This window comes from Leuciscus leuciscus (genome assembly GCF_965113295.1).
Source record: "Leuciscus leuciscus genome assembly, chromosome: 24".
Lineage (NCBI taxonomy): Eukaryota > Metazoa > Chordata > Actinopteri > Cypriniformes > Leuciscidae > Leuciscus > Leuciscus leuciscus.
The window spans coordinates 28,203,565-28,217,241 of record NC_138723.1 but is presented as its reverse complement, the minus strand read 5'-3'; the positions used below and the strand labels follow the sequence as shown (position 1 = coordinate 28,217,241).

Below are 13,677 nucleotides of genomic sequence, written 5' to 3'. Positions count from 1 at the left end.
GGTTACTGACATTCTTCAAAATATCTTCTTTTGTGTTCTGAAAAAAAAAAAAAAAAAAAAAAAAAAGTCATTCAGGTTTGGAACAACATGAAGGCGAGTCATTTTAGTGTCTACTGTTTCTTTAAGAAAGTTTGCTAACTGGTCACGGGGTCCTTATAGGGTCACGTCTGAGGTCAAGTTGGTAAGGTTTACCATGGGGCCAAATTTTGGGAAAGGCAAAGTGCAGTGTTGTGTCATTACCTCATAATCTCGACCAATGAGAAAGGTGTTTCCCACAATGCCCTCCGGGCCCTGTCCCATGAGCCTTGATTTATTACTGAGCATGCAGTTGGCGAGAAGCACCCCGTAACTTACATTCACACAAATCTATCAACTCTATGAACGGTTATTTTGGTAAAAAGAGACAGGAGGTAAAAATCCCTCCTCAAAACAGTGTAATTTACACCGTAACGTGGTGGTTTCTGCACTCTGGGTGTGGTTTACATGCGCTCTTGACTCATAGATGTATCATCTAATTGTAAGGCACTGAAAATTCCTTTGGCACAGATTTTGTAGGGACATTTTTAACATGATGTTAGACATGCAAAAAAACAAACATCTGTCCGCATTTACAGGAGGAGAAGCCTCTTATTTTGAAAATTTCTGTTGCATCTTTTGTTCTGTTTGCTATGTAGTTGGGGTCATTGTTAACATGTTGCAATTCAGTTGTTAGGGTTATTCAGAGTTATTAAACATCTTGCTATTCAGTTTCTAGAGAGTTTTTGGGTGGTTTCTAGGTCGTTGCTATGTGGTAGTTCTGAGCAGTGTTATTTTAGGATTGTTTAGATACGATAAGTAAGGGATAATGTACATCCAGCCGGTTGTTATCTCAGAATAAACCCCAGACAGGGTGATGAACTCGCGTCGGGGTCTTGCATCAGCCTGAAGGGGGTTTATTCTGAGATAACAACTGTCTGGATGAACATTATCCCGCTTATTACACGGCTTGCCACATAAATAAATAATTAGACACGAAATATTGATCTGAGTTGAAATATTTGATTAGGTCTTTAAACGCAAAGCTTCCGCGGAGAGAGCAGTTGCTAGCGTGGCAAGTACATTTAAGAGATACTACAGTATACAGTCATACCACTTATTACACAGCATTTCGCCACATAAATAATTATGGAGATAAGACAGTGTACAAAACAATAGTCACAAAATGGCAGCAGCTGCTTTTGTACGAAACGAGAGAGCGAGTCCACAATATTATTTGTGTGTATAAATAAATAACTGTACACAAAATATTGATTTGACTGAGTGTTAATATTTTATTAGCTCACCAAAATTAATACAAAACTTCCACAAAGAAAATGTTTTCCTAGCAAGCGTATAGCGCTGCTGACATCAGTAACCCGGATGAGCCTGCGTTTCTGTTTTCAGCGGTTGTTATTTGGGAATAACATACCACTGGATGGCGGGATTGACCAATCAGAATCAAGTATTCCACAGAGCCGTGTAATAATAGGATTTATTCCTTCAATGAATTCCTTCATTGTAAGTTTGTGGGATTTTTTCCCCACCTGTTTTATCATCCACCAAGTAGTAAAGGATTGTTCAAATCATCTGCCATTAATGTTGTAAAACGTTCTCCCTTGTTCTTGTAAATTAAGGCTGTGTCCAAAATCACCCCCTATACCCTAATTCACTAATCCCTACATTACTCCACTAATATAGTCCACTTGAAGGAGTGAATGAAAACGAGTGAGTCAAAGAAATGGCTGCCGCTTTTGAACTTAGCAAACTGGCAGCTCCAGTAGTAATGAAAAGATTCATCTTCAACTCTGTTATGGAAACTAGCATCTATAAACCTTAATTCAACTATTTAATAATCGATTAAAAAGGAGTGTATACCTGTACGATATTACACTCTGGCCACATTGGACCAGTTGTTTGGAAAATGGATGGATGAATGATTCAGCTGTGGCGCCATCTACTGGCGAGACACACTCATTTATTTGGTGCTTGACTCTCAGTGCATTATGGGTATTCGCTATCTGTTATCAGTTGTTATTATTATTATTGCGGTGCGTTGTGGGATTGAATGAGTGCACTTGATAACATCCGCAATGTTTTCAGATACCACTACAAATGGCTGTCCCTTCAAATAGTGTGATTTCGGACACAGCCTTAGACTCTCTCTGTTGTGTTTTTGAGCTCTTCAGTTCGGTGAAACACACCAGCTGCTCTAATGTGATTATTAGATGAGTCTTAGCGAATTAATGTATTCTAATTTAATAACATGCAGCACTAATCCTCTTTCCGTCTGCACACACACCTTCACTCATTTCCTATTGTTTGCACATGTTTGTTTGTTTGCTTTGTCTCTCTATGTAAATGCGGTTCAGAGAGAGTTTATTATGTTTGTTGGGAAGTGAGGCTTCCCGTGCTCAAGTATTTCATGCATGCATTTGCACATCCATTAAATGGCATATAAATCTTGTCTTCAAGGCAATGCCAGATACAATCCCCTCATGACTTCAGTGAAATATCACCTGACATGAGTATAAAACATTAAGAAGATCTTCAGGCTGTGTTTATGCATGATAATCCCTGAGATCCGTTCATTATGGAGGCCATGAGATGTTAATTAGCTGAACCGCCTCACAGATTGAATAAATCACTTTTAATGCCCTCAAAGTTGATGTTTTGTTTGCTAATGAAAGCATCTCTTTTTATATTGCTCATAATTAGTGTTAAAGTTCAGTTTGTGCATCGTCATGTAGCATTTGAATAACATTCGAGACCGGTGTGGTGCAAAGGTGGTGCTCATTAACGGTGCGCCACCGGCATCGCTCCATTCCCACGGCTCTCGGCCCCGCCCTGCTTTCCACAACAATGTTAGCTCATATTTCGCTCTTAATAGTCTATTTATAAACCCATTCTATCTCTATAATCAGAACCATTGTTAACAATCACAACCGCATTCAATCTTCATCCTCCAGTCCCTCAGCTAAAACGAAACGATGCTAAAACAAACAGTAAGTGGCGGCAAATCATTGTCTTAACGAGTTAGTCATTGAATCATTTAGTCAAACGATTCATTTAAAATGGCTGAATAACTCAGTGACAAAGCAGAAGTGAATGAATCGTTGAGTCAATCATTACATAAACTCGTTCAAAAAACGTGGATTCATTCAGTAACGAAAATGAAACTGTGTTGCTCGGATATGCAACTATTTTCGTTGGCAAGATATAGGAAAAACAGACAATTTTGTGTCTAAAATGTAAGTCATCTAATAGCCTATTAACTTCTTGTTTATTTAATTGTATAAAATCAACATCACATTTGCAAAAGTTTGGGAAAACGGCACTTTTGCTCATGTGATATTGCTTATAAATATAAAAAAAACTTCAAATGAGACTTTTTTTGCAACATATTTTAGTTTTTGGAAGCATTTTTATTCATTCTGGAGGCCTCAAACAGGTGAAACATAGCAAAAGCCGCTAGTGCCCACGGACGCGCGTGCAGCTCTAGACGACATGCTCTGACGTGCTCGAACTTCATGTTTTATTGATGGAGGCCACAGTGACTCTCGCACAAATTTTTAACGAGCCTGTTTCAGAGGCCGGTTTTAATAGGCCTCATATTATGCCAGCACTTGCATGACTGAACATCTCAGCATCTCAAAGCTTTTAGGGGGGAACTAAAGCAAAGCTTCAACACCAGTACTCACTAATAAAAGCCTGATGCTTCAGTTAACATGATGTTTATTGTGTTTTGATCTTGCATCTGATCAAATCTCTTCTATTTACAGTATTGGCTCGATCCCTCAAAAACACTTGCTGAACATAAAGATTTGATAACAAGTAAGTATGCACTGATTTTTTCTAATAAAAATTCACCTCGCCGTCTTCGGAGATGGTCTTTAATTCTTTATGCATCATGGGACGAAACACATTGACCTAATGATTACCCCCCCCATTTTCAGTGGAGATTAAATATGGATCAGCGCAGCATGAGACGGAGCCGTAATGATTCTTTAAAGGCCTCCTGATAAAACTCATAGTGCATTTCAAATGATAATTTGGAAGTAATTATGCAGTTAAGCCCATCCAAATAAGTAGTAATGAATAAAGTTATGTTTGCATGTTTAGTTGCACAACAAGTATTTGTATATCTACTGATGTGAATGTAGGGCAAAATTTACAACACATTTGTTTAATTTGGTAATGAACTCCTCTGGGAAATTAATGCATTATATATCAGTGTTGCTGTTTTTTTAATCCAGAGTACAACCTAGATACATTGCTATCCCTATTGTTTTAAAGATGTCCTATTATGCTTTTTAACATTTTCAAATTTCTTTAGTGTGTAATGTTGCCGTTTCAGCATGAAAAAGCTCTGCAAAGTAAAAAAAAAAAAGCACAAAGTCCCTCCAGCGGGAGTTCTTCTCTATATCAGTGTCAGTGTTTCTGAACTCTCTGAAACGCCTCCATTGTAGTCTTGAGTTTTCTTACGGGAACGAACATGTCACAATATTCCTCATTTAAATAATTCCCATCCAAAATTGCCTGGATGTAGAGAGTGATACTAATAAACTACATGTAATTGTTTTGTGCAACTGCTCAAAATTACCTATAATTATTGTTCTTACTTATTGGGACATGTAATCTGTGTAACACTAAAACAATAAAAGCTGTCTGATCCTTGTTAATGTGTGACAATTTAAATTTGATCTGTTCTTGGATTCTTTTTGTGGCACATCATGCTAGGTAGCCACGCCCACCATGGAATCTCATTGGTCAAAACAACAAATATGTTCTGATTGGCTGTGATTGTGCATCATTTTTGCTTTAATTGATCCTGAAAATTTTGCATTTCTACTGGTTAGGACTGGTTAGGTTAGGGTTTATTTAGCTTGTTTTTTTAAGTGTTTAGCATTGATTGGTTGTTTTCTTCTTTCCAGCTGGACCTCCGTTCACGCTCTACTTTGGGGTGAAGTTTTATGCTGAAGATCCTTGTAAACTGAAAGAGGAAATTACAAGGTGTGTGTTCTGTGTAACGTGAGAATAAATCAGCACTATAGTTTAGGTCTATAGTAATATATGCTGGTTTTGGGTGTGGAGATGCTGTTTGACTGCGGTGCATCTCTTATACTGTCCATCTTTCTGTCTTCTCTCAGGTATCAGTTCTTTCTGCAGGTAAAGCAAGATGTTCTGCAGGGAAGACTTCCCTGTCCGTTTAACATCAGCACCCAACTGGGAGCTCTTGCTATTCAATGTACGTACGAATTCACAACATTTGTCCTAATTTCATACAGCAAATGCCACTTCCATCTAGTTATTATTTATACAGAAATAATGTGTCAGCAATTAATTAACTTCACTGAATTATAGGCTTTCCAACTTCTTTTATAATACATTTTATGACTCATATTTGTATATAACATCAGAGTAAAATCTTACGTTATGTGATTGTTGTTATCTGACACATAATAGAATGATATATGTATGTGTATGTTTTTATAATTTTTTATTTTATTTTATTTATTTTTATAATTTCATTTTATTATTTTATTTTATAATGTACTAATCTATTTTCTATAATATATTTTATTTATTTATTAAAATAGTATTATTTCATCATTTTATTTTATTTTTATTTAATCATTTTATTTTTTTATTTTTTTATTTAATTAATTAATTAATTATAATTGTATTTATTTCAACATTTTATTTTATTAATATATATTATAATTTTATTTGTTTCATTGTATTATTTATAATTTTTTTTATTTCAACATTTCTTTTGATCTATTTATTTATTTATTATAATTTTATTTATTTTTATAATTTCAGTTTATTATTTTATTTTATTTTATAATGTACTAATCTATTTTCTACTTTCTATAATCTATTTTATTTATTTATTATAATAGTATTATTTCATCATTTTATTTTTTTTTTATTTAATCATTTATTTATTTTTAAATTTTTATTATTTTTATTATAATTTTATTTATTTCAACATTTTATTAATATATATTATAATTTTATTTATTTAATTGTATTTATTTATTTATTTCAACATTTCTTTTTATTTATTTATTTATTTATTTATTTATTATAATTGTATTTATTTTATAATTTCATCTTCTTTATACCACATGACAGTGTGTCCTCTTTGTCTTTTCCTACAGCTGAGCTCGGAGATTACGACCCATACAAACACACACCAGGTTACGTGTCGGAATATCGCTTTGTCCCCGACCAGAAAGAGGAACTAGAGGACACCATTGAACAGATTCATAAAACTCTCATGTAAGACGGTAAAAAACACAGTACATCTCACACCTTAATCCGTAATAATCCCATCACAGATTAGATCTCACCGTAGCCGAGAGCTCAAACATCACATTCCTGTTGAAAGTCATTTGAAAGGACAAGCTTCAGTAGATATGAGAGCTTCCCATGGGAATTCGTGTGAGGGACAGTAAAGATTCCTCCCTCTGGCCGTCGTCCATGTCTGTGTAACGAGAGCCGCTGTCAGTGTGTTTGAAAGACTTGACCCTTTGCCAAACACTCACCTGTCTGCATGTGGAGAGCCGGTGAGTGTGTGATGGGCTGCACCTGTCCGATGACACACTGTGGACACATTTACACTACATGCTTCAAATTACCCAATTCCCAATTGACCCACGAATGTGTAAACAGGAATAAAGCGCCTGGATTCGGATATTCTCAGATCGGTTTCAGGCCTCATTCAAATGAGGAAATAAATCTGATATGATATGAATCGGATACGTGTATTTGCGTCTGCCATGTAAGCGGACAGATCGAATATTCCCATCAATGCGACACGTTTGGTGACGGTGGACACCAATCGTGATCACGTGACTCTTTTTAATGGCGCAATGGAGGCTCAACCCTATAACCCTATTTACTTCCTTTTCGACCTCAGACTTTCCGGGTCAATTCGACTTCCTTGGGTTGTTTCACCAAATGTTTAGTGAATGCAGATATCGGATACGGGTCACTTTTTAAAGCTGGTCGTCAACAAAATCAGATATAGTCAACAAATCAGAATTGGGCATCAAGACCTGCAGTGTAAATGCGGCCTTTCAGACAAAAGATGACGAGCTTTGAACGTTGAGGAGCTCAAATGAACGAACTGGAGCGAGATAATTGCTAATGTGACGTGACTTGATTAGAGTATATGACATTTAAACTGTTTTCCAGATTTTTTTCTCTGTTTTTTTTTTCTACTCATATTTAAGTCAGCGCTCTTACCTTCCTCGGATTTCCACCGAATTTGTGTTTGACTGGTGATTGTCATGTTTTTTTTGCCTTCAGGGCTCAAGTCCCCACTTGACTCGTAGTTTTGTACGATTATCAGCGGCCTGATTGTTAAGAGCTTCGTGAGGAGCTGAAGTAGAGCTGCCAGTTTTCCTCGAACTGCAGAGACTGACAGAAAAATCACATTATTGAGTGACTTCGTGTTTTGCGAGTGGAACAATATAAACCACATTCGAAATGTAATCTCTGTAACAAGCTTTAATCCCTTGTGCAATTTGGATCGTCAGGTATCTTGTTTTTGGGATGTTTTTTTACTGGAAACAGCATGATTTATTGCAGTGAGATCGCTCAGAGAAGAGAAATGAAAGAGACGAGGGGTTAGGACGGTATTAAGGCGTTCCTGTGAATGACAGTCAGTGGTAAAATGAGAAACTCTGATCAGGAATGCTGGAGCACTTACACATGTCAGGGGATTAAGAGCAGGAAACATGAGAAAAGCAATGTGAGAAAGTGAAAAGACTGAATATATAAAGGGAGGATGTCTATGAAAAGATGAAAAAAGATGGATATTAATACTATTTACTCAAAGTTTTAGATCGGTAAGATTTTTTATGTTTTTAAAAGAAGTATCTTCTGCTCACCAAGGCTGCATTTATTTGATAATAATAATATTGTGTAATATTATGACAATTTAAAATGACTGTTTTCTATTTTAATATATTTTCAAATGTAATATATTCCTGTGATCAAAGCTGAATGTTCAGCATCATTACTCCAGTCTTCAGTGTCACATGATCCTTCAGAAATCATTTTAATATGCTGATTTTATGCTAAAAAAAACTATTATTTTCAATGTTGGAAACAGTTGTGTACAATTTTTTTTCCAAAATTCTTTGATGAATAGAAAGTTCAAAAGAACAGCATTTATTTAAAATAGAATATTTTCTAACATTATAAATGTCTTTACTGTCACTTTTGATCAGTTTAACTCGTCCTTGATGAATAAAAGTATTGATTTATTTTATTTATTTCCCCCAAAATAAAATAAAAATTTTTACTGACCCCAAACTTTTGAAGGGTAGTGTTTAATGTTACAAAAGCTTTAGATTTCAGATAAATGCTGTTCTTTTGAACTTTCTATTCATCATAGCATCATGAAACAAAAATGTAAAAAACTGTTTTCAACATTGATAATAATCATAAATGTTTCTTGAGCATCAAATCATCATATTAGAATGATTTCTGAAGGATCATGTGACACTGAAGACTGGAGTAATGATGCTGAAAATTCAGCTTTGATCACAGGAATGAATTACACTTTACTGTATATTCACAATATGACTTTTTGTTTGTATTTTTTAATCAAATAAATGTAGCCTTGGTGAGCAGAAGAGACTTCTTTTAAAAACATTAAAAATCTTACCGATCTAAAACCTTTGACCGGTAGTGTATATACCAGTCACAGGTGAAGCAAATATCGTTGATCATGTCCTAACAAGGCCACATATTACAGGTCTGGGTAGATTCGACGGTGAGCAAATAATCAGTTCTCGTAATCAACGTGTTGGATGCAGGAGAAATTCCCAATTCCCAATTCCCCAGATCTCAATCCAATTGAGCATCTGTTAGATGTCCTGGACTAACAAATTCAATCCTCCTCACAATCTACAGGACTGCTAAAGTCTTGGTATCAGGGCTCTTGTGGAGTCCATGCCTCGGCCATGTATATTTGTCTCCTTTTTGACTGATTATTTGATGTCAAAAGTTCAAATATTTTACTCCAAATTAGGATAAAAAAATACTTTTTAACAATAACTGTATTCTGGATTACAACAGCTGATCACCACTCGCTGAATTAAACATGCAACATAATGAGATAATTTGACAAAAAAATTGTATACTATAGTTTGGATTGCATACAGATGCAGAGACTGACAGAAAAATCATCTGCATATTGCATTTGCATACAATAAAACTAGAGTTTCCTTCTGCACTCGGCCATAGACAAAGAGAAACACGGTTAAAGCAAGAGGGCGACCCTCTCAGACAGAACAAAAGGATCATGGGTACTCCCGTCTGTGATGTGTGCTACATCAAATGTTCTGTATGCACTGAAAGCTCCAGCGATTAAGTAGTAATATGCGTTCGCACGCACAGGGCCCAAATCAAAGAGATGAGTCTCCGGGGTGTCTGCAAATGATGGGGCCCGACGCTTATAAAAGAGCATCTATAATCATCAGAGACCCACCCGCCGCTGTGAGGGGAATTCAGAACGCAGTCGTACATGTGCTAGATTGACCACAGGGACAGGACGGAGAGAAAGCTTTTATTTATGCATTGCATTTTTAAAATAATTATGAATTGAAAATAATTATTATATTAAGCATGTCATTGTTTAATTTATATTGATATAAAAAGGTGCATGTATGTGCATAGATAGATAGATAGATACACAGATAGATAGATAGATAGATAGATGGAGAGAGAGAGAGAGAGAGAGAGAGAGAGAGATGGATGGATAGATAGATAGATAGATAGATAGATAGATAGATAGATAGATAGATAGATAGATAGATAGATAGATAGATAGATAGATAGATAGATAGATAGATAGATAGATAGATAGATAGATAGATAGATAGATAGATGGTGGATAGATGGATATATAGATAGATAGATAGATAGATAGATAGATAGATAGATAGATAGATAGATAGATGGTGGATAGATAGATAGATAGATAGATAGATAGATAGATAGATAGATAGATAGATAGATAGATAGATAGATAGATAGATAGATAGATAGATAGATAGATAGATAGATAGATAGATAGATAGATGGTGGATAGATGGATAGATAGATAGATAGATAGATAGATAGATAGATAGATAGATAGATAGATAGATAGATAGATAGATAGATAGATAGATAGATAGATAGATAGATAGATAGATAGATAGATAGATAGATAGATAGATAGATAGATAGATAGATAGATAGATAGATCACTTCACTGTTGTGTTGAGATCATGCACTGCATGCACATTCCTGCCGGTTAAACACAGGTTTGACCTCACTAATACAGGCCTGCTATTCTGTCCGTGACAAACACACATTTACAAATCACTGATTTCCTCAATAAGTTTAAAGCAACACCAAAAATCACATTCAATCTTTCTGAGGAAATCATTGAGTTAATGATTAAAACACATTCCTTTGTGTTTCTTCTTTCACTGGTCATACGCTGCTCTTGTTTGCTCTGGTATTCCAAATGTTTGCTTATAGTAAATTATTTTCTGTTGCAAATGTATTATTTATGTACAGATTTAAATTCCCTCATCCGATAATCCGGGTTGTTTCACAATTTCAACATGCTTTTACAGTATCATGTTTTTGGAACACTTTTCTGTGTGTTTTTATAGTTAAAACTTATACTATTAATATAATACTAAAACAATATTGAAAATCACTCCTTTTTGGGAAAACCAGCGAGTTAATGATTAAAACTAGACTTTTTCTTTCTTTCTTTTATGCTGCTCTTTTTTACTTTGGTATTTCAAATGTTTCCTCAAAGTAAATCATTGCATGTTTCAAGGGAAAATTGAATGGACAGCTTAACATTTCTTCACTTGAAGAATCCAGGTTATACGCCTTTTTCCAAAATGGTTTTAAGTTTTTTTTAAAACACTCTCATGTGTATTTTGACAGTATTTCTTGTCTCTGAGTGTTCAGGAACCTGTTGACCTCTCTGTGCAGGGGTCAGGTGCCTGCCGAGGCAGAAAACAATTACTTGGGAATCGCCAAAACACTGGAAATGTATGGAGTGGATCTGCACCCTGTGTTTGTAAGTAGAGTTTTTTTTTTTTTTGTGTGTAGTGGTCCAATTTATTTATAAAGCACATAATAATACAACAATGTTGATCACAGTGCTACACAAACAATAAAACATTAGAATATAACAAACACCAATAACTATGCATAAAAATAAATAAATGATTTGTGGTCGACCATTAGTGTTTTCTGATGGCCGATGCAGATACGTGCCGATGGCTGATATGATATCACACTGTTTAATAAAAGCATTTATAACAGTTTACATCTGTTGTTCAGAATATTTACTAAATTAGAAAGAAATTATTTGAAAATGAATAATTTCAAAAATTATAATTTGTTCAAATTTGATAACTCGATAAAAAAACATTTTTTTTATTAAGTTGTCTGCAGACATATAAAGGGTGTTACAACAGATGTAAAATGAAACAAGGTGTCTCAAAGAAAAAGAAAATCAACAGAACAGTTCCACACAGCAATATAGACCACCACCCACCCACCAACCCCCCCACTCCGCCCCTAAGGCCACCAGTAGCACTCACAAATAGATAATAAAAAAACAAAATAAACATTTATCTTTTCTGTCAATGATTTAATTCTTTGCATTTCTCCTCTTCTCTAGAACTGTATGAGTTTCTTTGTTCTGTTGAACACAAAAGAAGATATTTTGAAGAATGTCGGTAACCAAACAGTTGCTGGATCCCATTGACTTCCATAGTATGGAAAAAATAATACTATGGAAGTCAATGGGGTCCATCAACTGTTTGGTTACCAACATTCTTCAAAATATCTTCTTTTGTGTTCAACAGAAGAAAGAAACTCATACAGGTTTAGAACAAATTGAAGGTGAGAAAATGATGACAGAATTTTTATTTTTGGGTGAACCATCCCTTTACGTAAATGTAAATGTATTGCATATGTGTCTTTTCAGGGAGAAAAACAATCGGAGTACTTCCTGGGACTGACGCCTATTGGGGTTGTGGTTTACAAAAACAAAACGCAAGTCGGGAAATATTTCTGGTAGGTTGATATTTAAGCTGAATTTTTTACCTATTAAAGGAATAATTCTCCCAAAAAAAGAAAATGATGTCAGTATTTACTCACTCTCATGTCATTCCAGATCCATATGGCTTTTCTTTCTTCCTCATGAGTCCCATTTAGCAGCTTAAATTTGGGTCTGTTCCACTCATAAAGCCGACTTTGACTTCTTTAGAAGACTTGGAATTTAGCGCACGATTGTTATGATACGTTTATGATGCTTTTGCATCCTTTTTGAAGCTTGAAGCCTCAGTCCCATTCATTGTAATGGCATGGAACATAACTGTTTATTGAAACTAAAAATCATTTGGAACGAGCAGAGTAGATGAGTGAATTTTTTATTTTTGGGTGAACTATTCCTTTAAACATATTATATTATTATTATTATTCACTCTGTCATTCAGTTTTGATTTATTTTTGTACACAATGTTTAAAAAAATATCTTCTAACATTTGATTTTTCAGGCCTAGAATTACGAAAGTGTATTTCAAGGAAACACAATTTGAGCTGCGGGTTATGGGCAGAGATGTAAGTCTTCTTTTTTATAGAAAATCACAATAAATTATAGATGTGTTTCTGATGTGTGATCTCAAAATCCCTTTCATTTACATGCAAACATTGCATTATACTATCGCCCCGCACTAATCTGTTAAATGTGACTATAAGGCATGAAGATATTATAAACATTAACAAGAAATATATTTGGCTTGAAATTTTCCCTTCAGCCTTGAGCCTGTATTCAACAACACTATACTGAGACTTTGTCTCTCCATTCAAAGCGAGCAACAAAATTCATATATAAAACTGCTTTAATTTACTTTATTGCAACTGCTTCCATGACATCGATTTCCCCCAATCCTGACCGCTGGGAGGAAGATCCTTCATGAGGAGTCAATGAAAATCCCATTATTGATCGAGTGTTATGACTGGCCTTAAGCTTCCTTGACCCGTTTCCTCCAGGGGTTAATTTAACCTGCGAGCGAAGACGTCTTCTCGTTCGAGGACTCGGCACTTAATGACCCTCTTCACCTAACCCAGTGAGAACAGACTGGGACAACAGATATACAGTCAAAACAATATACAGTCAGACACCAAATATCATTTTTTATATATTTTTTACACTATAGACACTATAGTTAATTTATGCAAGTGAGGATAGCAAAATAAAGTAAACTGTGACATATTATACCCAAAAATTCATCATACAGTGACTACCAGTAAAATGTATAAACATTTGGGACCAATAATTATTCAGACACTTTGACCTGACCATGTTTTTCTTAATGTTTTTTTCTTGAATTGCTAATGTGACCTTTTTACACCACAGACTGAACACAATGAAGCATTGCTTGGTAAATGGTTGAGCTAAACTGGTATTATCTAATTGTGTAGTTAAATTTAACAGCTGACAGATATTCAACATAATTCATTTGTGAGACAGTCTAACAGAAGGACGGACAAAACCAGTGAAATATCAACTGAGTTCTTGTCATATTTTATTACCATTTTCTAAATTATAGCGAGTAA

General features: G+C 34.9%; 1 protein-coding gene across 1 annotated transcript in view; it reads left to right on the top strand.

Annotated features, from left to right (window-relative positions):
* The window catches only part of epb41l4a (erythrocyte membrane protein band 4.1 like 4A), a 55,258-nt gene that overhangs the window by 18,388 nt on the left and 23,193 nt on the right, over nucleotides 1–13,677 (top strand). Inside the window, exons 3-9 of the mRNA XM_082157988.1 lie at nucleotides 3,798–3,849; nucleotides 4,950–5,028; nucleotides 5,166–5,263; nucleotides 6,183–6,303; nucleotides 11,038–11,125; nucleotides 12,044–12,132; nucleotides 12,615–12,678. Of these exons, the coding sequence (XP_082014114.1) occupies nucleotides 3,798–3,849; nucleotides 4,950–5,028; nucleotides 5,166–5,263; nucleotides 6,183–6,303; nucleotides 11,038–11,125; nucleotides 12,044–12,132; nucleotides 12,615–12,678 (591 nt within the window). The remainder of the gene's footprint in view (nucleotides 1–3,797; nucleotides 3,850–4,949; nucleotides 5,029–5,165; nucleotides 5,264–6,182; nucleotides 6,304–11,037; nucleotides 11,126–12,043; nucleotides 12,133–12,614; nucleotides 12,679–13,677) is intronic.